General features: G+C 42.0%; 1 protein-coding gene and 2 long non-coding RNA genes across 3 annotated transcripts; all 3 read right to left on the bottom strand.

Annotated features, from left to right (window-relative positions):
• Positions 1-362: 362 nt before the first annotated feature.
• LOC115153211 (uncharacterized) lies at positions 363-7,884 on the bottom strand. Its single transcript, XR_003867660.1, has 2 exons — positions 7,230-7,884; positions 363-947 (listed from the first exon to the last, which is right to left on the bottom strand). It is a non-coding gene; the product is annotated as an uncharacterized LOC115153211 (long non-coding RNA).
• LOC115153212 (uncharacterized) lies at positions 1,470-2,144 on the bottom strand. Its single transcript, XR_003867661.1, has 2 exons — positions 1,874-2,144; positions 1,470-1,840 (listed from the first exon to the last, which is right to left on the bottom strand). It is a non-coding gene; the product is annotated as an uncharacterized LOC115153212 (long non-coding RNA).
• Positions 7,885-21,602: 13,718 nt separating the features above from the next.
• LOC115153210 (zinc finger protein OZF) lies at positions 21,603-27,377 on the bottom strand. The gene is made up of 2 exons (XM_029698411.1): positions 26,597-27,377; positions 21,603-24,338 (listed from the first exon to the last, which is right to left on the bottom strand). The coding sequence occupies exons 1-2, from the start codon at positions 26,955-26,957 to the stop codon at positions 23,389-23,391; spliced, it is 1,311 nt and encodes a 436-aa protein (XP_029554271.1). The 5' UTR covers positions 26,958-27,377; the 3' UTR covers positions 21,603-23,388.
• Between the last annotated feature and the right edge of the window lie 347 nt (positions 27,378-27,724).

A 27,724-nucleotide genomic window follows, 5' to 3' on the forward strand; every position in this document is an offset into this window, starting at 1 on the left:
CTTAGGCTTCTACTATGGCGCCCTGGCAACTATAGAACAATTATACTCATGTGATTTTAGGTCCTCTTACTGGGAAAATGTCTTTCCGCAATGAGTGCAGTGGTATGTCTTCTCCTCCTGGGTATTTTTTCATGCTCTTTCAGACCCCTTAACTTGGGAGAAAAAAAAAACTTTACACACTTGGAACAGAAGTTGGGCTATTCTCTTTTGTGAGTCCTCTCATGTGTTTTCATGTGCACTAACTGTGTAAAAGTTTTCCCACACTGGGAGCATTGGAAAGGCTTATCTCCTGTGTGTGTCATCTCATGCTGTTTCAGGTTCCCTACCCAGGCAAAACCCTTTCCACACAGAGCATTGGAATGTTTTTTCTCCTGTGTGTATTCTCTTATGACCCTTCAGATGCGATGACTTCATAAATCTCTTTCCACACTGAGAGCATTGGTATGGCCTCTCTACATAGTGTGTTCTTTCATGTTTTATCAGGTCCCCTGATGACAAGAAAAATGTTTCACACTGGGAACAATGGTAAGGCTTTGCTCTCATGTGTGTTCTCTCATGTGACTTCAGGTTCCCTAGCTGGGTAAATCACTTTCCACAGTCTGAGCAGTGGTAGGGCTTCTCCCCTGTGTGTGTTCTCAAATGCATTTTCAGGTTGCTGAACTTGATAAAACTTTTTCCACACTGAGAGCATTGGAAAGGCTTATATCCTGTGTGTCTTCTTTCATGGTCCTTCAGGTTCCCTAACTGGGTAAAACCCTTTCCACACTGGGAGCAGAGATGAGGCTTCTCTCCTGTGTGTGTTCTTTCGTGATCTTTCAAGTTCCTTAACTGGGTAAATCTCTTTCCACAATGGGAGCAGTGGTGTGATCTTAATAGTTTGGGCATCTCTGGGTCTGATTCCCCTGGAGTACTCTTCCCTCTGTCAGAGTGAGAATCTGGTGTCTCTCCTGTCAAAGACAGAGTTACCAATTAAATAATGAACAGAGACTTGAATGAAACCTACACATGATAAAACTGTCTTCCTTTGAGGCTTAATCCAAACTAGATCCCTCATAAAATGGTACACTTAGATCCTGGATGCTTATTGGTTTATAGCTGTTAGTAGGGATGTGCATGGTTATTTGAATATTAAAACGGATGTTAGTATTCAAATACTTGTGTGAGTATGCATTTTGATAAGAGAGCCTAATATAGGCCGATTTTAAACTGTTTTTAACATTGAAAAGGCCTTTCCTAAATGAAACAAAAATATCCATGTGACATTGTTTAAAAACCTTTTCAATGTAATTTTTATGACGCTCACGGAGCGACCAGTAGCCTTCATGTGTGTAGCTTGTTGTTTATGTTGGCCAATAAAAGCGGCTCAATGGAATGAGTGGACTGAGAGTTCAGGGACACATTGCAAGATGGGGAAAAAAAAATATGGAATAAAAGGTTTGAGAAATGAGGAGTAGGCCACGACGAGCAACCAAAAGGTAGGCTGTTGTTTTATCTGAATGGGGTTGTGAAGAAAGGACAGCATGTAGCCTTAATTAGCCTAGCCCTTGATCATGACTCCCAGTTCCATTACATTACACAAAAGTGTCATTGGATGAAGGCATTTTGTTTAGAGCCCCGACGACAGGTCTGAACATTAACACAAAATGGCTTGCGGTGCGGTTCTGGAAGCATAAGAACCTTATCTTTCATATAAAAAATGTTTTTAAAACAAAAAGGCTACATTGATAAACACCTTTATTTAGGGTTAGTGTTCCATATCTCCATGTTTCAGCACTTGTTTAAAGAAAACAGACAGAAGTGACCACCTGTGCCAATTAGCTATCAAGTGTGCTCCGAACACCTGCCAATTAGCTATCAAGTGTGCTCTGAACACCTGCCAATTAGCTATCAAGTGTGCTCTGAACTCGGGAAGTGTAGCGGAAGTGTAGTTTCGTCAGATGGAGGCACCCATACCTGTATGGATCTGTGCAAACTACTACAGTAAGTCTATCTTTTTTATTTGAAGGATTCTTTCTCGCTAATGAAAGATAAGGGCCATATGTTTCGAAAGCCGTAACGATGATTATCAATATCTTTTTAATTTATTTTTATTTCACCTTTATTTAACCAGGTAGGCTAGTTGAGAACAAGTTCTCACTTACACTGCAACCTGGCCAAGATAAAGCAAAGCAGTACGACACAAACAACACACAGTTACACATGGAATAAACAAACATGCAGTCAATAATACAATAGAAAAAAGTCTATATACAGTGTGTGCAAATGAGGTAAGATAAGGGAGGTAAAGAAATAAATAGGCCATAGTGGCAAAATAATTACAATACAGCAATTAAACACTGGAGTGATAGATGTGCAGAAGATGAGTGTGCAAGTAGAGATACTGGGGTGCAAAGGAGCAAAATAAATAACAGTATGGGGGATGAGGAAGTTGGATGGGCTATGTACAGGTGCAGTGATCTGTGAGCTGCTCTGACAGCTGGTGCTAAAAGTTAGTGAGGGAGATATGAGTCTCCAGCTTCAGTAATTTTTGCAGTTCGTTCCAGTCATTGGCAGCAGAGAACTGAAAGGAAAGGCGGCCAAAGGAGGAGTTGGCTTTGGGGGTGACCAGTGAGATATACCTGCTGGAGCGTGTGCTACGAGTGGGTGCTGCTATGGTGACCAGTGAGCTGAGATAAGGCAGGGCTTTACCTAGCAAAGACTTATAGAAGAGCTGGAGCCAGTGGGTTTGGCAACGAAAATGAAACGAGTGCCAGCCAACGAGAGCATACAGGTCGCAGTGGTGGGTAGTACATGGGGCTTTGGTGACAAAACAGATGGCACTGTGATAGACTTCATCCAACTTCCTGAGTAGTGTTGGAGGCTATTTTGTAAATGACATCGCCGAAGTCAAGGATCTGTAGGATAGTCAGTTTTCCGAGTGTATGTTTGGCAGCATGAGTGAAGGATGCTTTGTTGCGAAATAGGAAGCCGGTTCTAGATTTAATTTTGGATTGGAGATGCTTGATGTGAGTCTGGAAGGAGAGTTTACAGTCTAACCAGACACCTAGGTATTTCTAGTTGTCCATATATTCTAAGTCAGAACCGTCCAGAGTAGTGATGCTGGACGGGCGGGCAGGTGTGGGCAGCGATCGGTTGAAGAGCATACATTTAGTTTTACTTGCATTGAAGAGCAGTTGAAGGCCACGGAAGGAGAGTTGTATGTCATTGAAGCTCGTCTGGAGGTTAGCTAACAGTGTGCAAAGAAGGGCCAGAAGTATACAAAATGGTGTCGTCTGCATAGAGGTGGATCAGAGAATCACCAGCAGCAAGAGCGACGTCATTGATGTATACAGAGAAAAGAGTTGGCTCGAGAATTGAACCCTGTGGCACCCCCATAGAGACTGCCAGAGGTCCGGACAACAGGCCCTCCGATTTGACACACTGAGCTCTGTCTGAGTAGTTGGTGAACCAGGCGAGGCAGTCATTTGAGAAACCAAGGCTGTTGAGTCTGCCGATAAGAATGTGGTGATTGACAGATTCGAAAGCCTTGGCCGGGTCGATGAATACAGCTGCGCAGTATTGTCTCTTATCGATGGCGTTTATGATATCGTTTAGGACCTTGAGCGTGGCTGAGGTGCCCCCATGACCAGCTCGGAAACCAGATTGCATAGCGGAGAACGTACGGTGGGATTCGAAATGGTCGGTGATCTGTTTGTTAACTTGGCTTTCGAAGACCTTAGAAAGGCAGGGTAGGATAGATATAGGTCTGTAGCAGTTTGGGTCTAGAGTGTCTCCCCCTTTGAAGAGGGGGATGACCGCGGCAGCTTTCCAATCCTTTGGGATCTCAGACGATACGGCGGATCATTTTAGAAAGAGACAGGTCCAGATTGTCTAGCCCGGCTGATTTGTAGGAGTCAAGATTTTGCAGCTCTTTCAGAACATCAGCTATCTGGATTTTGGTGAAAGAGAAATGGGGGAGGCTTGGGCAAGTTGCTGTGCGGGGTGCAGGGCTGTTGGCCGGGCTAGGGGTAGCCAGGTGGAAAGCATAGCCAGCCGTAGAAAAATGCTTATTGAAATTCTCAATTATAGTGGATTTACCGGTGGTGACAGTGTTTCCTAGCCTCAGTGCAGTGGGCAGCTGGGAGGAGGTGCTCTTATTCTCCATGGACTTTACAGTGTCCCAGAACATTTTGGAGTTTGTGCTACAGGATGCAAATTTCTGTTTGAAAAAACTAGCCTTTGCTTTCCTAACTGCCTGTGTATATTGGTTCCTAACTTCCCTGAATAGTTGCATATCGCGGGGGCTATTCGATAGTACGCCACAGGATGTTTTTGTGCTGGTCAAGGGCAGTCAGGTCTGGAGTGAACCAAGGGCTATATCTGTTCCTGGTTAAAACATTTTGAATGGGGCATGCTTATTTAAGATGGTGAGGAAAGCACTTTTAAAGAATAACCAGGCATCGTCTACTGTCGGAATGAGGTCAATATCCTTCCAGGATACCTGGGCCAGGTCGATTATAAAGGCCTGCACGCTGAAGTGAGCGTTTGACAGTGATGAGGGGTGGTCGTTTGACCGCAGACCCATTACGGACACAGGCAATGAGGCAGTGATCGCTGAGATCCTGGTTGAAGACAGCAGAGGTGTATTTGGAGGGCAGGTTGGTTAGGATGATATCTATGAGGGTGCCCGTGTTTACGGATTTGGGCTTGTACCTGGTAGGTTCATTGATAATTTGTGTGAGATTGAGGGCATCAAGCTTAGACTGTAGGATGGCCGGGGTGTTAAGCATGTCCCAGTTTAGGTCACCTAACAGCACGAGCTCTGAAGATAGATGGGGGGCAATCAATTCACATATGGTGTCCAGGGCACAGCTGGGGGCAGACATTGTAGTTCACATGAGCCAGTCGTGGGCTCATGTGAACCTCTGAAAACTGTAGGGAGAAGGCAGTATGCCACCTAGTTTGAGAGCTAAGCTAGCTATAGCTGGTTAGCTAGCTTCTCTAGGCTACTCCAGTCCAGTGGTGTAAAGTACTTAAGTAAAAATACTTTAAAGTACTACTTAAGTAGTTTTTTGGGGTATCTGTACTTTACTATTTATATTTTTGACAACTTTTACTTCACTACATTCCTAAAGAAAATAAATGTACTTTTTACTCCATACATTTTCCATGACACCCAAAAGAAAATGGTCCAATTCACGCACTTATCAAGAGAACATCCCTGGTCATTCCTACTGCCTCTGATCTGGCGGACTCACTAAACACAAATGCTTTGTTTGTAAATCATTGTCAGAGTGTTTTAGTGTTCCCCTGGCTACATTTGAAAAAAAAGAGAAGAAATTGTGCTGTTTGGTTAGCATACTATATGTAACTTGAAATGATTAATACTTTTACTTTTGATACCTAAGTACATATTAACAATTCCATTTACTTTTGATACTTAAGTATATTTAAAACCAAATACTTTTAAACTTTTACTCAAGTAGTATTTTACTGGGTGACTTTCACTTGAGTCATTTTCTATTAAGGTATCTTTACTTTTACTCAAGTATGACTTTAGAGTACTTTTTCCACCACTGCTCCAGTCAAGACAGGTACTGTTATATGGGATGATAACATTGTAGCTGCTACAAGTTAGCTAGTTTTGGCTGTAGTCAAGTTGCCTTGGGGTCTCTCCCTCCCTTGTCTGCTCGCTACAGACACCGCCCCATACAACCTCCACAGGCAGCTGCAGCAATAGAGTGCCAGCCTGTTCCCTGTCAGTAGTGCTCAGGTTAATAACTTGATTAAAAAAATATAAAATAACACATTTCAAATAGTCGGATATCCAACAAAAATGAATGAGACTATTCGAATAGTGAAATGATTTAAACCCCCCATCACTAGCCATTAGTTATTCACAATAATCTAGGACAGTGGACAGTCCAGCCAGGCATTTTAAAACTATTCTCCACTGGGAAAAAGCATCTAGGAATTTTTACCCAATGCTTCTAGTCTAACAGTTGGTTTGCAGAGGGCAGACATTTGTATGAACCTTGCCATCTGCCTCTCTGACCGCTGCAACAATGTTGAAATTTAGAAATACTATTATAATAATAATTACATGCCATTTAGCAGACACTTTCATCCAAAGCAACTTAGTGATATGAGTAACTTCATCATAAATTTGCTCTCATGGGATGTCAAGTATAGAGACGGAGAAAAGCACTACTGGGTCATTTCACCTCAAGAAGCACAAGAGGATTTCGACACCCACCATCTAAGATTGTTCTGAAATCATGGTAGTTAGTAACAGATACCACAATTTATTTTCATCATGAGCCAAATCTATTGGTTTTCTCCCCAAAGTTGCAAAGGAAATGTTGTGACCTATTTAAAACACAAGAGACCAGCAAAATTAATAAAAGACTATGGTGGTATAGCAGGAAAAGCAGCATCTAGTGGTTAAAAGTTGGTACTTTGCCACTATGGTAAATAATGCAAGCAACTTTAATTACATTTCTATGAACAGGAGAAAAAAAATTCACAGGGAATAGGTTACTTAGTACGGCAAAGACATACTCCAAGCCACAGCTTCATACTCCAAGCCACAGCTTCATACTACTTGTCACACAGAGAACTGATACCGTATACTAGTTGTTGAGTGGGATTGGAATGGAGTGTGGGTTGCTTTTGACTTATTTTATTCCTCATGTTTTACTCATTGTTAGGAAGAAGTTTGGTCCAAATCAGATGCTGGGTACTTTATTTGAATATTATCTGAATCCAATAAATTAAAATTGCCAATGTGTGCAATCAATTAGCTTAATTTCCCTGATAAAAATATTTTTATCAAATAATGTTTCAGGAATCACAATCTTACCTGCTTCTAACGACAGAAAAAATGTCACAAAAAACAGATGGTATGTGTCATGTTCTGCTGAAATGACATGGAACAACTCTACAGAAAGATATTCAGAGATTCATGTTTTGTTGGTTGCACCTACTCTTTGCAGCGTTAACAATTAACTCCTACAGTACAGAACAACATATTCAAGCATAGAACTTCAGTAGAATGCCCCTTTCAAACCACTATCATGTGTATTTTTATGGATGGACAGTCCATGCATCCATAGTGTCGCCTGCCTACTGGAGAGTGGTAAACAAGTGTCAGGACAGCCATTTTGTTGGTTTGAATCGCAGTGGCCTTTTAAAATTACACATCATTTTAACTGCAGAGTTTGTGCCCCTGTTTTTAGGACAGTGCTTACTGGTGTTAATCAGATCTCTAGTATTCTTCTCTTCTTCCTCATTCTTATCCTCCTCCAATGTGACAGTAATCTCCTTCTTCACTCCAAAAATGTCATCCTCTTCTTTCACTGTAACAGTCATCTCCTCTTTTACTCCAAAAACTGCATCCTTCTCCTCTTTCACTGTAACGTCTTCCTCTTTTACAGTAACATCCTGCTCTTTCACTCTAAGCTTCTTCCTCTTCTTTCACTGTAAATTATTTTTCTTCTTTCACTGTAACTGCCTCACACTCTACTTCTTTTTTGACGGTTACAGCCTCCTCCTCTCCCTTCTGCTCTTCTACGATAGTTTCTTTCTCGGTCCAGCCAAGCCCTGCTTCTTTAGCTGGATAGGAGTAACTCTGTGATCCCATGTTCGGGGTGTTAGCTAGCTAACGTTAGGTAGCTAGTTAGCATTAGCGACTAGACTAACGTCACTGCACCTCAAGCTAATTTAACCAGCCAGCGCTGACTAACAACAATGTAAATATGACATTAAATTGGGTAACTAGATACGACAGAAGCGTGTTTAAAACACAGTGACTAATATACATCAAAAGCGCTCAAACGTTTCGGCTGTGTTCGCTAGCAAACTCCCGGGGTGGTTTAGACTGCTGTAAAGCAAGCAAAAATAAGTACTTCTGGGTCACGGTTTTGGAATCCTTCAGAATAAGAGTCCCGTCCTGTAAATTAATAATTGGGGTGACAATGATTGAAAATGTGCACAATTATCGATATGTTGTACTACTTATCATACAAAGAATAATTACAAGTATTTTCTATAAGATGTGTGATTTATTTAATATTTTGTCGATTTTTTGTCAAACCTAAAAGCTCAATGTTTATGGGGTGTACTCCTATAATTTATTGCACTGTAGGAGCTTCTGTCAGAGGAGCATCGCTGCTGATTTTGCGGCCCTTAAAAGAGTTGCCAATCAGCTTAAATACAATAGTTTTTTAATATTGGACATACATGTTACGCTGAACACTGTACATTGTACATTGTGTTCAGTAAAAGGGGGGGTCTCTTCTACGCATGAGTCCTTAAGTTTCCACATCCAGAGTTTACACCCAGAGGAGCTTTTGAAGCTCATTTTGCGGCCCTTAAAGAGTGGCCAATCAGCTTAAATCCAATTGTATTCTGTAAATTGTGTTGCAGTAAAAGGGGGGTCCATTCTACTCTGGAACACTTCGTTTCCAAATCCACATAGGTTTACACCAAGAAGAGCATCATTGCTCATTCTGTAGCCCTTAAAAAGTGGTCTATCAGCCAAAATCCAATGGTTTTTTCCCCAAATTGGACATACAGTGTGTGTGTGTGTATGTGTGTGTACCAGTTTGGAGACACCTACTCATTCCTTCCTGAGCGGTATGACGGCTGCATGGTCCCATGGTTTTTATACTTCCGTACAAATGTTTGTACAAATGAACGTGGTACCTTCAGGTATGTAAACTTCGACTTATATGTATATGTATTTTTTGGAATTTCCTTGGTTTTTACACAGGAAGGGGATTATGCAACAGTATTATACAGTATTAACATAATACAGCATAACAAGTAAAGTAAAAATACACAATGATGACAAATGGCAACAGAAATAATGTAGTTATCAGTATTTATTCAAAATGAACAGCTGACTTTCCAAAGGGAAGGGAAAAACTAGAAACCCATTTCAGGCCAATGTAGAGTAAACTGGAAAAAATCCCCAATGTCTTTTAACAAGACAATCAAGCAAGCTCCTGGAAAATACACAAATAATCAACATGCAGCCTACCCATTAACTATTTACATATATTATTGACTGTCACATTAGGCGGCTGAGAGAGCAAAACACGAAGAGGCACAAACTGCTTGGTGTTCTGCGCTAGCAGCGGGCCTGTGCTACTTCTCCCACTGAGGTCACCCACCTGAAACTACTTGGGATACATCAAGGGGACGACAGTGGCGCGGCAGATGTGCGGATTTAGGAGGTGATCCTCCGAATGTTTCCCGGGCCAACGGTGGTCTTCTCTGATATCGCACAGTGGAGGAGCTGAACGTTCCAGTGGGCCCAGACAAGTGTATAGAGGAGGGCCCGTTGCTCCCTCAATCAGCTGGCATGCGCATTTCAGGGAACAGAATCCATCACCCTGCCAATATAAGTGTGACCCGGGGATGTACCGTAGGGGTGGAGTGTATCTGATGGATGGGGACAACAAAGTATTCCTGGTAAGATGGTCTCTGTAGTCTCCACCATTCTCTCCCCCGTTGTAGCACGCACCACAGTCCCTTGCCATTTCCTTTTGACAATGCTCTTTAAGAGCCTCCTAATAATTGAAAGAAGCACACTGTGTGTGACGGGACTGGGAGGGAGTGTCAAAACTATACACGGAAGAGAATGTTCAAAATGTCTCTTCCGAGAGGCAAACCCAGTCCCATCAGATCCCATGGAGTTGACGTTAACACCTATGCTACGAACCCGGTCATGAACTTTCACTCTATTTAAATGGACAGCCTGGTGATGACAGGAAGCTTTTGTTGTTGTTCATTCACTCAGAAAGTACTGAACGTTTATTTATCTTGCTTGGCAACAAAAGAAAGTCTAAAGTCTATGTCTATGTCTCATAGCTAACCAAGTGGCATTTTCCTTTGACTGTGCAAAGGTTGCGCAAATAAGGAATGCTGGGAGCACCTGATGCCACGGAGCTGAGCAGACGTTGACAAACCGAGCTCTTCGAAGTTATTCTATTATTACCTAAATAACGTTGAAACAATATTCTAACATCGGCTGATAAATTGTCAAGTACTTACCTTCCCAAAAAGCCATGGACCTCCGGCCGAGAGGCAAGAAGGACGACCAAAACGTTGTTGATTCCCAAGATAACAATAACGCTACAGCTAACAAGATTAGCATTAGCCCTCATAACTCAGATGACAGTTCCAGACTGTTGCTCTCAGCAGCCTCTTGTGAGCCTGCCGGCATGCTTGCTACTCTCCTCAGGGAAATTCAAGATGGTAACAAAGGTCTTTCTCTGAAAATTGACAAGAAATCGGCTGAACTCCATTCTTCCATTGACGACCTGAAATCCTCCCTGAATGATCTCCTTTTGAGAACGACTGATGCTGACCAGGTTCTGATACAACTGCAGAAGGACAATGCCTACCTCAAAAACAAGGTAGACCAGATAGAGAACCAGAGCAGACGTAGCAATATCCGTGTGGTGGGATTGAAAGAGGACAGCGAGGGCCGTGACCCGGTCTGTTTCTTCACTCAATGGATCCCGGATGTCCTAGGCATAATCAACTTCACCAAGCCGTTGGAAATCGAACGTGCCCACAGAACATCAGCACCAAAACCCCGGCCAGATGAGCCCCTATGGGTCGCTCTGATCAGGTTCCTTCATTTCCAGGACAGAGAGAAGATACTGCAACTCGCAAGAGCCAAAGGGGACATCAACATCGATGGCGAGAGGGTCAGCCTTTTCCCGGATATGAGCGAGGATCTCGCCAGACGCCGCAAGCAGTTCAGACCTGCCGCCAAAGCACTGAAGGAGAAGAACATCACCGGCTACCTCATTCACCCTGTGCGGATGAAAGTTCAGTACAAAGGCTGAAGCCATCTCTTCGATACACCGGGAGAACTGTTCACTTTTCTCAAAGAATTGAACCGCGTCTGAATCCGGATGGTCTTTCTGAGGGATAAGATGCAGTTTGTTTGTTTTTTCTTATCCGTGCTGTCCTGGGACTGAACTGCTGACATTTTCTTGGAATTTGGATCCGTTTACCCCGCTATCCGGTCGCTACAGTTGATATGTTGATACATTTTCAACTAACCGTTTTTTCCCCCGGGGTGAGTTCTATTACATTTACAGGAGAGTGTATATTATGGTTTAGTCAATATCCACAGGGCAAAGCAAATTAGTGGGCTTAGGCCCACTGCTCCCCCCCTCCATTTATGTTTCTCTTCTCCTGAAAAGAGACTCAAGCAGCCCTTACTGTGGGCAGTAAATATTCAGCCATAAATGTCTATTCACAACATTTGTTTTGAACATAGAGAGCTCATAGGTTTTATTTTACACCAAGGTTAAACTAGTGAGAGCAAGATGGAAATCCATTAAAATGTCACATTCAACGTAAAAGGTTGGGTAGAACAAGTTTTTGCATCCTCTTTTAACTCCAAAGGAAGAGGAACTGCAATTATGATAAGTAGACACATCCCCATCTCTGATCCCTCGGTCAGGTTTGTTTTGGTGCAGGGGCATATGTTTTCGGAGTCTTGGACCCTATTGAATATTTATGCTCCTAACTTCGATGACCATATGTTTATTCAGAATGTCTTCCTTCAGGCTGCACCACCAGGATGGCTACTGGCTGGAGGAGATAACAAACAGCTGCCTCTGATTGGAGGTCATTGTCAAAACTAACATAGATATAGAAAAACTACATAGAAATAGAAAACATAGACCAAAAACCCCTAAACACACTAAACAAACACCCCCTGCCATGCCCTGACCAAACTACAATAACAAACAACCCCTTTTACTGGTCAGGACGTGACACTCTCAAGCAGTCATTACAGTAATTCACAAGAAAGGGAAAAACCCACTAAAGTGTGCCTCCTATAGACCAATCTCTCTCCTGAACACAGATTGTAAACTGGTCACCAAGATGCTATCTAAGAGACTGGAGTCATGTCTTCCCCTGTTGGTCAACCCAGATCAGACTGGCTTCATAATTAATAGATTGTCCTCCAATAATCTCAGAAGGTTCTTTGATATAATTCACCTTGCTAACAAAAACAAAATACCTAGTGTCGCAGTCTCCCATCGATGCCGAAAAGGCCTTTGATAGGGTTGAATGGCCATATCTCTTTCACGTCTTGGAAAAGTTTGGTTTAGGTACCATGTTTGGACAAATCTCCTAAAGCTAGGATTGCTACCAATGGGATTACTTCCTCCTCTTTCCCTCTCTATAGGGGGAACAGACAAGGTTTCCCAATTAGCCCCCAACTCTTTGCCCTAGCCATCGAACCTTTGGCTGAGGCTATTAAAACGTGCCCTGACATATATGGCTTTGAGGTGGGCCCCCAGACCCATAACTTATCACTTTTTGCGGACGACCTCATCTTATTTCTAACAAACCCAGAACACTCCCTCTCTCACTTACAGAACCTATTACAGCGTTATAGTTCTTTCTCTGGATATAAGGTCCATTTTGATAAAAGCGAAATCTTACCGTTGTCTGTCTTTGACCATCATACCATCAAGCACAAGTTTCCCTTTAGATGGTCGCCTATGGGCTTCACATATTTGGGCATAATGGTGGATGGTAACCTGAACAATCTCTATAAACTCACTCTGGCCAGCTTGTTGCAAAAGGTGGAGGCTGACCCGTGTAAATGGATGGACTTGCCTCTCACTCTACTGGGAATAATCAATGTAATTAAAATGATTTCTATATTTGTTTCAATCTCTCCCTATCCCTGTGCCCGCAGCATTCTTTTCCTCTCTCGACATGCTGACGAGACGGTTTATCTTGCATGGCAAAACCCCTAGGGTTGGCCTGGATAAACTGACCCTTGATTACGGTCAAGGGGGCTTAAACCTACCCAATTTTAAAATGTACTACTGGGCTGCGCAGTCTAGGTTTCTAGCTCAGAGGTTTGACAATGGTCCCTCTCCCTCATGGTTGAACATTGAAAAGTTTGAGGTCAATTATGACACTGGGGCAGAATTGTTTTACAAATGGGACAGAAAATCTATAAAAACCATCACAGACAACCCTTTGTCCTGGCATGGTGCAAACTGCATGAGCTGTTCAGACGAGAGGGATTTCTTTCACCTAAAACCCCTTCATGGAACAACAGATTGATTCCTATGTTTTTCCAGAATAGCAACTTTAGACAATGGTATCACTCTTCTGGAAGATTGTTACAAGGAGGGAGTTCTTATGTCTTTTGAACAGCTGAAACAGAAATACCACTTTTCTAACAGGGACTTCTTTAGCTACCTACAACTCCAAAATTGTATTAGAGTGACTCTCAAGGGACAATGGAACCTAACTAAGATGTCACCTATTGAACAACTCTTGTCACGCCCTGACCTGAGAGAGACATTTTTCTGTTTGGTTAAGTCAGGGTGTGACATGGGGTGGGCATTCTATGTTTTCTATTTCTTTGTGTTTAGCCAAGTATGGTTCCTAAACAGAGGCAGCTGTCTATCGTTGTCTCTGATTGGGAATTATACTTAGGCAGCCTTTTCCCCACCTGTGTTTGTGGGTAATTATTCTTTCTGTGAGTGTTTTGTGTGTGCCTCGTTCATTTCTGTTTATTGTTTTGTTCGGTTTCACATATAATAAAGAATGTGGAATTACCGGCACGCTGCGCCTTGGCTTATCTATGACAGGGAGTTTGAGGACAGTGAACGTGACAACTCTGCCATGCAGACCAACCACTGTTCAAGACCATTTCCCGTGTTACGATACTCTTATGTCAGGTCTAACACTGCCTGAGCTAGATAAACCCCGACTTCGATGGGAAAAAGATCTGGGTATTAATCTTGTTACTTCCACATTGAACTCCAGATACAGACGGATCCAGTTTAATTTCCTCCTAGATTTCACAAGTTCAAACCTGATATCTCCTCCTTATGTTTTAGATGTGGCTCAGATGAAGGAACATTCCTCCATTCCACTTGGTAGTGTTCAAAACTACACGGTTTCTGGCAGGGGGTATTGCGATACCATATCCTCAATTCATGGGGTTGCATTCCCTTTAGACCCGGAGGTCTGTCCACTGGGTAACTTTACTAATTCCAATCTTAGGCAAAGCCATACTATAAAGCCAACAGAAATATTGCTAGCAATTGCAAAGAAATGTATTGCCTTGAAATGGAAATTGGATTCCCCCTGCCAGTTGCAATGTGGCTATCAGAAGTTAATTGTTGTATCCCACTGGAGAAAATCACTTACTGCTTGAGGAATAAGTTAGAGACATTTTACAGAATTTGGCAACCTTTTATTGACTTTATGGAGAATCTCCCCTCACATCACATTGATTGAATCTCTATATAATCTTCACAATGTTTCACACAATGTATAATATGTAGCCTACGGCAGGTGACATATGATCCAATGTCTGATTTTTATTATGATTTTTTTATTTATTTGTGTTTTTGTATTTCTAAAAAAAAATGTACGCTCGTCTGTTACTGTCACCTTGTCATATTGTCGTCTAATATTTTTTATTTTTGTTTGAATGATCTTATGGACACTCATCAATATCCAATGGTAGCGCCTGGCGCGAAATACGAAAAACCTTACAAATGCTATAATTTCAATTTCTCAAACATATGACTATTTTACACCATTTGAAAGATACTCTCCTTTATCTAACCACATTGTCCGATTTCAAAAAGGCTTTACTGCGAAAGCAAAACATTAGATTATGTCAGGAGAGTACCCAGCCAGAAATAATCACACACCCATTTTTCAAGCTAGCATATGTCACAAAAAACAAAACCACAGCTAAATGCAGCACTAACCTTTGATGATCTTCATCAGATGACACCCACCAAGTTTGGTACTCAACAAAGTCAGATTTACTATAAGAAAAATTGGATTACCTTTGCTGTTCTTCATCAGAATGCACTCCCAGGATTTCTACTTCAACAACAAATGTTGTTTTGGTTCGAAATAATCCATAGTTATATCCAAATAGCTCCGTTTTGTTTGTGCGTTCAAGTCACTATCCGAAGGGTGATGCGCCGGCGCGTTTCGTGGCAAAAAAATTCAAAATATTCCATTACCGTACTTCGAAGCATGTCAAACGCTGTTTAAAATACATTTTTATGCATTTTTTCTCGAAAATATAGATAATATTCAAACCGCGCGACGTTGGATTCGTTCAAACACTGAAAGAAAAAAATGGAGTCGTCTCATGCACGCACCTCAGTGTCATTATTCCCAGAAGGACCACTCACAAAAACCCCTGCTGTTTTTCGCCCAGAGACTGCAGAGCTCTCATTCCACTTTCTGGCGCCTTCCTAGAGCCAATGAAAGCCTTAGAAAATGTCACGTTACAGCAGAGATGCTGTATTTTTGATAGAGATGCCCTAGAAGGACAAGAAATGGTCAGACAGGGCACTTCCTGTATAGAATCTTCTCAGGTTTTGGCCTGCCATATGAGTTCTGTTATACTCACAGACACCATTCAAACAGTTTTAGAAACTTTAGAGTGGTTTCTATCCAAATCTACTAATTATATGCATATTCTAGTTTCTGGGCAGGAGTAGTAACCAGATTAAATTGGGTACGTTTTTTTATCCGGCCGTGAAAATACTGCCCCCTATCCCAAACAGGTTAATTGGAAAATGCAAAACAAATGTATATTAAAAGAAAACAAGCAAGGCTGTTGGTGTATAAAGCTGCAATATGTAACTTTTTGGGTGACCCCACCACATTTGCATAGAAATGTGCTTTATAGATCTGTCATTTGCATGGTTATCAACTGTACCACAGAAATAGAACGTAAATCACAGAAAATAATGTTTGGGTATAAGAGATTTTAATGCAGAAGAGTTACAAGGTGCGTTGATCAATAGTGTCCCGTCTTCCCAGGCTGCCAAATAGTGGTGAGGTTTCAATGGGTGTAGGGCTACAGCAGTTGGTAGGGCAGTGTAATGATTTCACACTCCAGTACAGTAGGTGGCAGTGTATGCACCTTTCAGTTAGTTGCAATCCACCAACACAAATTTAAAGAAAAAGGATTTCGGAATACATTGGAAATACACTTGAGGCCACAGAGTTTCTAAACCCAGAGATGCAACATCGTGAGACTTCCGCAAACGTTTGCCATAGGGGTTGAAAAGTCAATGAGAGAAGTGAACAATTCTTCCTTAGTTTTCTCAAAATCTAAAAGGCACAGATTCAAGCCAGTGTCTCAGGTGGTTGAACATGTTATTACTAAAGCCTTGTGAGTGGCAAACTGACAGGTGGATGCTACGGGTGGTTCTGCCCGTTGTCGGGGTAGGTTCCTTGTCAATCATTGGCTTATTGGTGAAATCAGCAGTCAGACAAGATCTTCTTTAAGTAAATCAATCAAACCTTTATTAATGCAATTGCAGACAGAAGTTGACAATGGAAACATTGTTTCAGAGTAAGTTCTGCAAAATAAAACAGGTCAAAATTGCTTTAATATACTATATATATATATATATATCAATATATCAACCCCTAGTGGTGTAACTGCCTACGTCAACACCTTCTACTCATAAGACCAAGCCCATGCATATGCAGTTATACAAACTTGCAGAAGAAAACAATAGTCCAGTGTTTTCTAACGGCTCAGCAGTAATTTTCCATTCATATGTGGCTTACAGTGTGGTATGTCTGACTTGTCTCTTATCTATTTACTCCCCTGCAGGGGTCTATGCCTGTGTATCTCTTTTAGCCTTGAGGCACTTTCTTACAGACACCCTGTTTTGACCGCAATGGCTCACAAATCTGCTCAGACCGTTTCTATAAGAGGCAGAGTCTAGATAAGAACTGTGGAACAGTTTTAAACCTTATAATGCATGTATTGCTAATCTGTGGTCCAGGACCCTATAAATGTAGTGGGGGAGGGTCTTATAGCCTTCTATTAATACAACATAAGCATAAATTATTATAATACATTAATCATTTGGTGCAGCCCCTATCATTGTCACCGTCAAGCCAAGAGACCCAGTAAAATTTCCCTACAACGTTCAGATAGAAATATGTTATGTAGAACAAACATGCCTCTCCGACATGTTGAACGTCCCAGCCCTTGGAGGCAGTAGTACACTCACATACGCTGGGCTAAAGTAGCTCCATCTTGCCCTCTGATTGCCATCATACACCTATCCAACCGCTCAGGTCTATGATTTGGGATTCAGGGATAGGCTCTTTCTCCATTTGTCTTTCTTCAATTTCTCACGTCCTCGCTCTTCTCCTCCTTTTCAAAACAGATTGGAGGAGAATATCAGTGATTCCTCGCCTCAAATTTTCATCCAATACATTCTAAGGAGACGAGGAGAGAGGATGCAAGGAAGAAAGATTTCCACAATCACAATTACTGACTGCTGTCACACAACTATCATGCTGCAAGAGAAAGAGGAAAAACTCCTGTGCACATGCACAGATGCTTACCATTAACTGTATGGCTGCTGACAAGCGCAACCATTTGCTTCGCCCTCACTTTGCAATATCTCACACTACTGGTTTTATTCACGTCATACATTATATATACAAAAGTATGTGGACACCCCTTCAAATTAGTGGCTATTTCAGCCACAACCGTTGCTGACAGATATATAAAAATCGAGCACACCGCCATGCAATCTCCATGGACAAACGTATAATGGCCTTACTGAAGAACTCAGTGACTTTCAACGTGGCAAGGGTCATAGGATGCCACCTGCTAGAGCTGCCCCGATCAACTGTAAGTGCTGTTACTGTGAAGTGGAAACATCTAGGAGCAACAATGGCATAGCTGCGAAGTGGTAGGCCACACAAGATCACAAAACGGTACCGCCGAGTGCTGAAGCGCATAGTGCATAAAAAAAAAATAAAAAAAAAAAAAATCGCCTGTCCTTGGTTGAAACACTCATTACCGAGTTCCAAACTGCCTCTGGAAGCAATGTCAGCACAAGAGCTGTTCATCGGGAGCTTCATGAAAGGGGCTTCCATGGCCGAGCAACTGCACAGAAGCCTAAGATCAACATGCGCAATACCAAGCGTCAGGTTGAGTGGTGTAAAGCTCGCCGCCATTGGACTCTGGAGCAGTGGAAACATGTTTTCTGGAGTGATGAATCATGCTTAACCATCTGTCAGTCTGATGGACGAATCTGGGTTTGGCAGATGCCAGGAGAACGCTACCAATACATAGTGCCAACTGTAAAGTTTGGTGGAGGAAGAATAATGGTCTGGGGCTGTATTTCATGGTTTGGGCTAGGCCCCTTAGTTCCAGTGAAGGGAAATCTTAAAATTACAGCATACAATGACATTCTAGATGAGTCTGTGCTTCCAACGTTGTGACAGCAGTTTGGGGAAGGCCCTTTCCTGTTTCAACATGACAATGCCCCTGTGCACAAAGCGAGGTCCATACAGAAATGGTTTGTCAAGATCGGTGTAGAAGAACTTGACTGGCCTGCACAGAGCCATGCCCTCAACCCCATCGAACACCTTTGGGATAAATTGGAACGCCAACTGCGAGCTAGGCCTAATTGCCCAACCTCAGTGCCCGACCTCACAATGGAAGCAAGTCCCCACAGCAATGTGGAAAAGCCTTCCCAGAAGAGTGGAGGCTGTTATAGCAGCAAAGGGGGGGACCAACTCCATATTAATGCCCATGTGTTCGACGAGCAGATGTCCACATACTTTTGGTCATGTAGTGTAGGTTTTACATCGTCCAGATATTTTTCATTAGTGCAGATTAAGAAGACATAGGGAGAGAAAAACATTTGGACTATTGAGATGTTCCCCTTTTTTTATTTTACCATTTACTGATTGACGTGGTTGAAGTTGCACTCCCTGCAGTGATTGTAGGGATTCCAGATGAATGGAGCTTTACAAAAGAAGTGCAACATACTGCTTGTAATTGAGACATTATGCTAAAAGAAAAAATACATAAATCAGATAATTAATTGTACAATGTGAACATGGAAAATATCTGTTTGTCTTACTGATGTGATTTTTGAAAGCTCATCTTGCATTTCTGTTGTTGCCGGTAGGAATTTGTTTGACAGTGGCCCACACGAACTACACGCCACTCCATGGTGACACCTTGGAGTTGAGTTTAGTCCGCTACATCCATGCTTGCTTGCAGCATGCTCATGCTAGCTAAATCAAGGTTCAATCCAGTCACAAAGTAAGACATAGGGCTGTTGTAATATCTGTCAGAGTAGGGGGAAGGTTCAGTTTATGACTGGATTGGGTAGATCTACCATTGACATGGCCTCTCGTCTGAGGCAGCCATTTGTTGTAATCCTGGAATTTTGCAAGCTTCTGGGAAGAGGATTTGCAGAGGAGGACGTGGCGGGACTCCAAGGGCTGCAAGCCCAGGTCATTGTATGCAGAGTTGTAGGAGGTGTAGATTGGTTCCATGATGATTTTGGTTGCACGTAGTTGGTTGTGTTGGTGGGCTTTTTTTTGGCATGACATTCAGTTCCAGTCAAAAGTTCAGACACACCTACTCATTCAACAGTTTTTATTTTTACTAGAAAAAGTAGGTGTCCAAACTTTTGACTGGTACTGTACCTCTTCTTCTTTAGCGGGGTGGGGGGATAGCTTTTTGAGATCATGGCAGGGGATGTTAGCTAGCTAGTTAGCATTAGTGATTAGCATAGTGCTAGCATTGAGTTTCTAGAGGCCCAACATTTTGATACTTATGGGAATGCTTGCGAAGCAGACTCGGCAGACTAGACAGGGGTTTGGGAGAAGTGAAATTATATTTTAGTTTATTTTCTCTAAATCTAAACGCACAACCTAGATTCGAGACAATGTCTGAAGTAGCTGAACATGTTATTACTCCAACCTTGTGAAAAACTGACTTAAAAAAATATATATTTAAATGAAGCACTTTTGGTGCTAGGCTATCTAACAACATAAATATGAAATGGAGTAACTAGTAAATACGCAGACAGTTTAAAGCACTAAGGTTAATACACAAAGTGGTTTAAAGAGCTTCAATGTTTCTGTTTTACGTTGGCTAGCAAACTACAGAGGTGATTTAATCAGGGGAGAACGATTGCACCAGCTCATTTAAGCCACGGAAGTTCAAGGCCGACAACGGTACTGCCGGCATTGTTAACAGAAAACAGGATCCCCATTATAGTGAATTAATAAATGGCACCGAAAGAGATGGTCGACATCTTTGTACAGAAAACTCACATCATTATCACCTACTTTGAACTACGAATCGACAGCTACTAACCTCAACCTCGATTTTGGCTCCAACTTCAACTTACCTGTTTGCCTTGTTTACACCAGACCCTACTACATTGTTTGGGCTACCCAAGCGCTGCAGGCGAAGATGCGGGAGGAAGGCTGGAGTCCTTGTTAGAATCAGACATAGAGAAAATTGTCTGGCACTCCCCTCTGTTTAATTGGCAAATGTCCAGTCACTTGAGAAAAATATGGATGAGCTCCATTCCAGAGTTTCCTTCCAATGGGACTTGAAAAGCTGTAATATTCTATGCTTTTCAGAAACTTGGCTGACGGGCAAGAAGGACATAACTTTAGGGTTTCTCCATGCTTCGACGGGGTTGTGCCTCTGTAAACAACAAAAGTCTCAAACTTTTGAATACCTCATGGTAAATTGCAGACGTTTTTATTTACCAAAATAGTGTTCATCTGTAATCATCACTGTCTACACCCCACCACAAAAAGAGAATGTACCTAAGTAGGCACTTAACGAACTGTGTGGGGCCAACAACAAAAAAACACATGCAGAGGCAGCATTTCTAGTGGGCGGAGTCTGTAACGAGAGGAGCTGGAAATGCCTTTTAACACACGTTAACCAACACAAGGCCCTTGAGATGCGCTCAGAACAGAAGTGGCCGGACGAAACGGACGATAATCTACAAGAATACTTCGCTAGCATAGACTGGAATATGTTCAGGAATTCATCCGATAACATTGAGGACTTTGCCACATCAGTCACAGGCTTTATCAATAAACCCATCGACAACATCCTCCCACAGTGACCGTACATACATAAAAACGGAACTACCTTATTTACAAACAGTTGAAGTCGGGAGTTTACATACACCTTAGCCAAACACATTTAAACTGTTTTTCACAATTCCTGACATTTAATTATCTTAAAAATTCCCTGTCTGAGGTCAGTTAGCAATCACCACTTTATTTTAAGAATGTGAAACGTCAGAATAATAGTAGAGAGAATGATTTATTTCAGGTTTTATTTCTTTCATCACATTCCCAGTGTGTCAGAAGTTTACATACAATCAATTAGTATTTAGTAGCATTGCCTTTAAATTGCTTAACTTAAGGCACTACAGAGGGTGGTGTGGACGGTCCAGTATTTCACTGGGGGCGAGCTCCATGCCATCCAGGACCTCTATACCAGACGGTGTCAAAGATCCCAGCCACCTAAGCCATAGACTGTTCACTCTGCTACCATACAGCAAGCGGAACCAGAGAGTAAAGTCTGGGACAAAAAGGCACCTGAACAGCTTCTAACCCCAAGCCATAAGACTACTGAACAGTTAATGAAATGGCTACCCGGACTATTTGCATTGACCCTTTTTTGCACTAACTCTCTTACACCGACTTTATGCACTCACTGGAATGACACAGTCCGGTGAATCTCAATAAAATAAGACCCCGGGAGACCGTTTTGCAGTGCTCAAACAAAAGTTGATCTTTAATAAAGGTTGGGGGGAACGGGGAGGGGAGAAATACAACTGAAAGGCCTCTCAGGTAACGGGTGGGTCACTGTGTCCGGCGTGGCAGCTCCTCGGTCCGCCTGTGTTAATGAACAACAAAGAAAGAGAGAGATGAGTCCAGGGTTTCAATACTTTCTCTCAACTTGCACCGGGTGGCGTGCTGCACGGGAATGGGTCCTCCTCCTTTGGGCAAAGAAAAGGAAGAGAGATAGGTGAGTCAAACATTGCCTAGTATCTTCTTTGGCTTTTGATTGAGGTGCGTATCATACTCACTCCGTACCCTCTACCTGTCCATTTTGGGGTAACGAGGGACAGGTGGGACCAATTCCAGGTGCCAATTGGTTGCAGCACCTGGACTGGGAAGTATTGGTGTTGAATCACCAGCCCCAGTTGGTGTCTGTGGAGCTGCCCATGGTGCTGACTCACTTTGGCCTCTCTAGCCCTCTGGAGCTGACCAAGGTCCTGCTCCTTCCTTTGTAGCTCCCTGCTCGCCCCCGGGTTGCCACAACACACACACAGCCAGAGTTTGAAAAGGAAAATTTAATCACAAAGCGTATACTCTGAAACTGACGTACTCCACATTCAAACAGACATACTCCATATTTAGTTCATGTTTAAATAATAAATAAAATACAGCTGCCTTTTTAAGTCCGCTTTTTACAATTTGATTTCATGTGACATGTCCAAAAGCACAATTTCTCTGTCAAAAATATGTGATAAGTGTGGGAGCAGCATATGTGTTTTCTCATGAACTTGAAGTCCATTTGATGTGATATATTCCGTCCCACACTGGGAGCAGTGGTAAGGCATCTCCCCTGTGAACCTCATGGTCTTTCAGGTTCCCTAACTGGGTAAATATAATTCCACACTAACAATGTTTCCATCCAATATTTTTATGCAAGTAAAGTCATGCCGTATAAAAACAAATTCACGATAAAAACAGGGAGTGTTGGTACAATTTCATAAATGCCGATGGACAACTTGTTGGGATTTTATTTGTCTATAAAATGAACTACGGAACAATTCTGGTGAAAACAATTTATGCACAAATGTTGATAGAATAACCATCATGTCGAAGCAAAGTTGCAGTGGCATGACGATATGTTGTGTGGTCCTCCCATCACGACTTCAAAAAACATGCAGTTTATTAGGCTACACATGAAATAAGTTATGATTAACTTCTCATGGTGGTGAAAGTGCACGGAGATGAGCTTGATGCTTTCCAATAAATATTGAGTGTCTTAATTTGTATGCTGGCGATATGATGATCAGTGCTTGGCTGCCAATTTACAACTAAAAATGATCTTGCTCTTATCCACAATCTCATCATGTAGGCTATTCTCTGCACTGTATCTGCAAGCTGTTGGCTAGAGTGCACGTGCCAAGACCAGAGTGGGTACATTTGCACTTTTTGTGCCAAAATCATCGACAGAGATAAAAATGGGATGGAAACATTTACTTTTTTTTATTTGGTAGGCCTAAATGAAAAGTTAAACGAATTAGTGCTTTTTATGTGCATTATGTCATCACGCATAGCTTTTTATTTGCAACAAGTCAGTTTGATGGAAACACACCACTGGTGGGAAAATGTGAATATTTTTCATGCATATTTTTTAATATTCACATGAAAATCTGTCACAAATTGGATGGAAACCTAGCTACTGGGAGCATTGATACATTTTCTCTCTGGTGTGGATTATTTCATGTGATTGCAGTTGCTTAAACCAGGTAAAGTTCAATCCACAGGAGGAGCAGTTGAAAAAGGCTTCTCGCTTGTGTGTCTTTGCTCATGTTGTTTCAGTTTCCCTAACTTCTTAAAACTCTTTTCACAATGAAAACAGTGGAAAGGCTTCTCTACTGAGTGTATTCTTTCATGTTTTTTCAGGTTACTCGATGTGGAGAAGTGATTTCCACACTGGGAACAATGGTAAGGCTTTTCTCCTGTGTGTGTCCTCTTATGTGACTTCAGGTACCCTGCTTGGGTAAAACCTTTTCCACACTGAGAGCAATGGAAAGGCTTCTCTCCTGTGTGTATTCTCTTATGATCTTTTAGGTTCCCTAACTGTGTAAAATTCTTTCCACACTGGGAGCATTGGTAGGGCTTCTCTCCTGAGTGTATTCTATCATGGTTTTTCAGGCTCCCTAACCGGGTAAAACTCTTGCCACACTGGGGGCATTGGTAGGGTTTCTCTCCTGTGTGTATTCTTTTATGTTCTTCCAGATGCCCTAACCGGGTAAAACTATTTCCACATTGGGAGCATTGGTAGGGCTTTTCTCCTGAGTGTATTCTTTTATGTTCTTCTAGATGCTCTAACCAGCTAAAACTCTTTACACACTCAGCGCATTGATAGGGCTTCTCTCCTGTGTGTATTCTCTCATGTTTTTTCAGGCTCCCTAACCGAGTAAAACTCTTTCCACACTGGGAGCATTGGAAAGGCTTCTCTCCTGAGTGCGTTCTCTCGTGTGATTTCAGGGACCCTGATGAGGAAAATCTCTTTTCACACTGGGAGCAGTGGTAAGGCTTCTCCCCTGTGTGCATTCTCTTATGTTCTTTCAGGTGCCCTAACTGGATAAATCTCTTTCCACACTGAGAGCAGTGATGTGGTCTTGCTGGTTTGGACGTCTCTGGGTCTGCTTCCTCTGAGGGACTCGTCCCACTTTCAGAGTAAGAGTCTGGTCTCTCCCCTGCAAAAGAAAAACAGAGTATTTAGTTAAACAGAGGGTGATTCCATGTTGTTTCAGCAAGTCATGTCTCCCACCATCTCAGATTGTTCTGAAATCATTTCTGTAGTTAGAAACAGATAAGTTTAGCATTCTTGAAACATACTTTTTTTGAAATATAATTTGATCTCTGAGAAACGAGCCAAAGCTATTGTTTTTTTACCCAAAGTTGCAAAGAAAATGTTGTGATCCATTTAATAAACACAAGAGACCAGCAAAATGGATCAAAGGGTGTGGTGGCAGTAGAAGGAACAGTGGCCTCTAGTGTGCAAAACATGGTACTTTCACACAAATTTATGGTAAAGAATGCAAGCAACTTCAACGCCTAATTTCTCTGAACAGAGGGAAAAAACATCACCAGATTCACAGGGGATGCATTATGAAGGTTGAAAAAGCAATACTCCAAGCAGCAGCTCCATACTACTTGTCAGAGATAGATAACTGATACTGGTTGTTGGGGAGGGCTATTGATCATTTTATAGGATTCCTCATCTTACTCATTGTCCAAATCGGATGTTAGGTACTATATTTATTTAAGATTATATGAATCGCATAAATTAAAATGGCCAATTTGTGTGGAATCAATTGGGGGCTGATCCTTCTCGTGGACTTTAGGAAACAGCAGAGGGAGCACGCCCCTATCCACATCGACGGAACCGCAGTGGAGAAGGTGGAAAGCTTCAAGTTCCTCGGCATACACATCACTAACAATCTTAAAATGGTCCACCCACACAGACATTCTGGTAAAGAAGGAGCTCTTCAAACTCAGGAGGCTGAAGAAATTCAGGTTGGCCCCTAAGACCCTCAGAAACTTTTACAGATGCACAATTGAGATCATCCTGTCGGGCTGAATCACCACCTGGTACAGCAACTGCACCACCCATAACTGCAGGGCTCTCCAGAGGGTGGTACGGTCTGCACAACGCATCACCGGGGGCACATTAATTGCCCTCCAGGACGCCTACAGCACCCGATGTCACAGCCAAAAAGATCATCAAAGACATCAACCACCAAAGCCACAGTGTTCACCCCGCTATCATCCAGAAGGCGAGGTCAGTACAGGTGCATCAAAGCTGGGACCGAGAGACTGAAAAACAGCTTCTATCTCAAGGCCATCAGACTGTTAAACAGCCATCACTAGCACATTAGAGGCTGCTGCCTATAGGCATAGACTAGAAATCAGTGGCCACTTTAAGGAATGGAACACTAGTCACTTTAATAATGTTTACATAGTGCTTTACTCATCTCATATGTATATACTGTATTCTATTCTACTGTATTTTAGTCAATGCCACTCCGACATTGCTCGTCCTAATATTTATATATTTCTTAATTCCATTATTTTACTTTTAGATTTGTGTATGGTTGTGAATTGTTAGATACTACTGCACTGTTGGAGCTAGGAACACAAGCATTTCGCTACACCCGCAATAACACCTGCTAAGTATGTGTATGTGACCAATAAAATTGTATTTGATTCCTCAGAGATCATATTATATTTAAACAAAATAAATGCTTCAGGAATGCAAAACTTGTCTGTTTCTAACTACAGAAACGATTTCAGAACAATCTGAGATGGTGGGGGTAGAAATCCTATTTCTTGTGTTTTGTTAAGGTGGAATGACTCCAGAGAGACCAGGGTTGTATAAACGGAAGCAAACAGGCCGAAATGGAGGGGGGAGGGCGACTACCTGATCTTGTCTAATAAGAAATGCTTGTTTTCCTTTTAAGTTGCAAAACGTTTTGCTACGGTGTGCACTAATGAATACAACCCTGAATTAAACATTCATATGATAAACCTGTCTTCCTGTGAGGTTTAATCCAAATCAGATTCCTCAATAATCTGAGGCCAAGTTTTTCACTACGACAAAGACAAACTGTGCAACAGATGAAAACCAAGTCTGGTATTGGCTTTATACTAACACTAACACGTAGCATGTGTAAAATTCCATGAACATTACCCTTGTTTTGGTACATAGAAAAGAAACTAGTGTGAATAAACAACTATTATATTCATACCGTGTGCAGGAATTCAAATAAGATCATAGAAAGCATAAAGTGCTATTTTGTATGTATTTGATACATTGTTATGTTTTGTTGTAGGTCCTCACTCTTTGTAGCTTTAACACAATAGTACAGAAAAACGTCAGTAGAATGACCCTTTTAAACCCCACATTCAACAACTGCAAAGTTTTTGCCCCAGTTTTTGAGACGATACTTACTGGTGCTAATCAGATTGCCAGTCTCCTCCTCCAATGTGACAGTAATCTCCCCCTCCTTCACTCCAAAAACGTATTCCTCTTCCTTCACTGCGGCAGTCATATCATTCTCCTCCTCTTTAACTCCAAAAACGGTATCCTCATTTTTATTTTCCTCTGTGTCTTCTTTCACAGTAGCATCCTCCTCTTTCACTCGGAAAGCTTCGTCCTCTTCTTTCTCTTCTTCTTTCACTGTAATAGACTCAACCTCTATCTCTTTTTTTACGGTGACGGCCTCTTCTTCATTCTCCACTTTCACGATAGTTTCTTTCTCGGTCCAACAGACCTCTTCTTTAGCAGGGGGGGAGTACATTAGTGAGCTCATGGTCGAGGATGTTAGTTAGCTAGCGACTAGCCTAGTGCTACTTTAACCAGCCAGTTAGCTGACTAACAACAAATGCAATTAAATGGGGTAACTAGTAGATACGACAGAAATGATTCAAACACAGCGACTAATAATCACCGAAAGCGTCTAAAGAGATCCAATGTTTCGGATATGTTGGCTAGCAAGCTACCGAGATGGTTGACCAGATGTTGTTGTTGAAGAATCGTCCCGTCCACTAGATTATACGTCAGACTAGCAGCATCGCCTGAAAGACGGACATCGCCATCTGTTGGCTAGAGTGGGTACCGCAGTTGGTAATTTGTATTTATTTATTTTCTGTCAAAAAGTATTTCATTAAATAATAGTATTATTTGGAAACGTACAAAGTGAAGCATGTGTTAATCAGTCCAGAGTTATGGATGCAACGACTCAGTTGGTAGAGCATGGTGTTTGCAACGCCAGGGTTGTGGGTTTGATTCCCACGGGGGACCAGTACGAAAAAATACAAAAAATAAATGAATGTATGAAATGTATGCATTCACTACTGTAAGTCGCTCTGGATAAGAGTGTCTGCTAAATGACTAAAATGTAAATGTAAGAATAAGATAATTCAGACTATTGAGATGAACCCCAGGAATACCCAGACAGCAGTGCCGTTTAAAATGAGGGAGGATTATTATTTTTCCTGAGTGTAACAGTATAGCTTCCATCCCTCTCCTCGCCCCTACCTGGCCTCGGACCAGGGACCCTCTGCACACATCAACAAC

Source organism: Salmo trutta, chromosome 18 (genome assembly GCF_901001165.1).
Source record: "Salmo trutta chromosome 18, fSalTru1.1, whole genome shotgun sequence".
In the NCBI taxonomy this organism is placed as follows: Eukaryota; Metazoa; Chordata; class Actinopteri; order Salmoniformes; family Salmonidae; genus Salmo; species Salmo trutta.

Bases quoted from the DNA above. Each gene is read 5' to 3' on its own strand.
- LOC115153210 (XM_029698411.1), bottom strand. From the start codon at position 26,957: ATGAGCTCACTAATGTACTCCCCCCCTGCTAAAGAAGAGGTCTGTTGG. The intron at 24,339-26,596 runs GTAAGTATCGTC...TTTCTTTTGCAG, and splicing joins TGGCAATCTGATTAGCACCA to GGGAGAGACCAGACTCTTAC.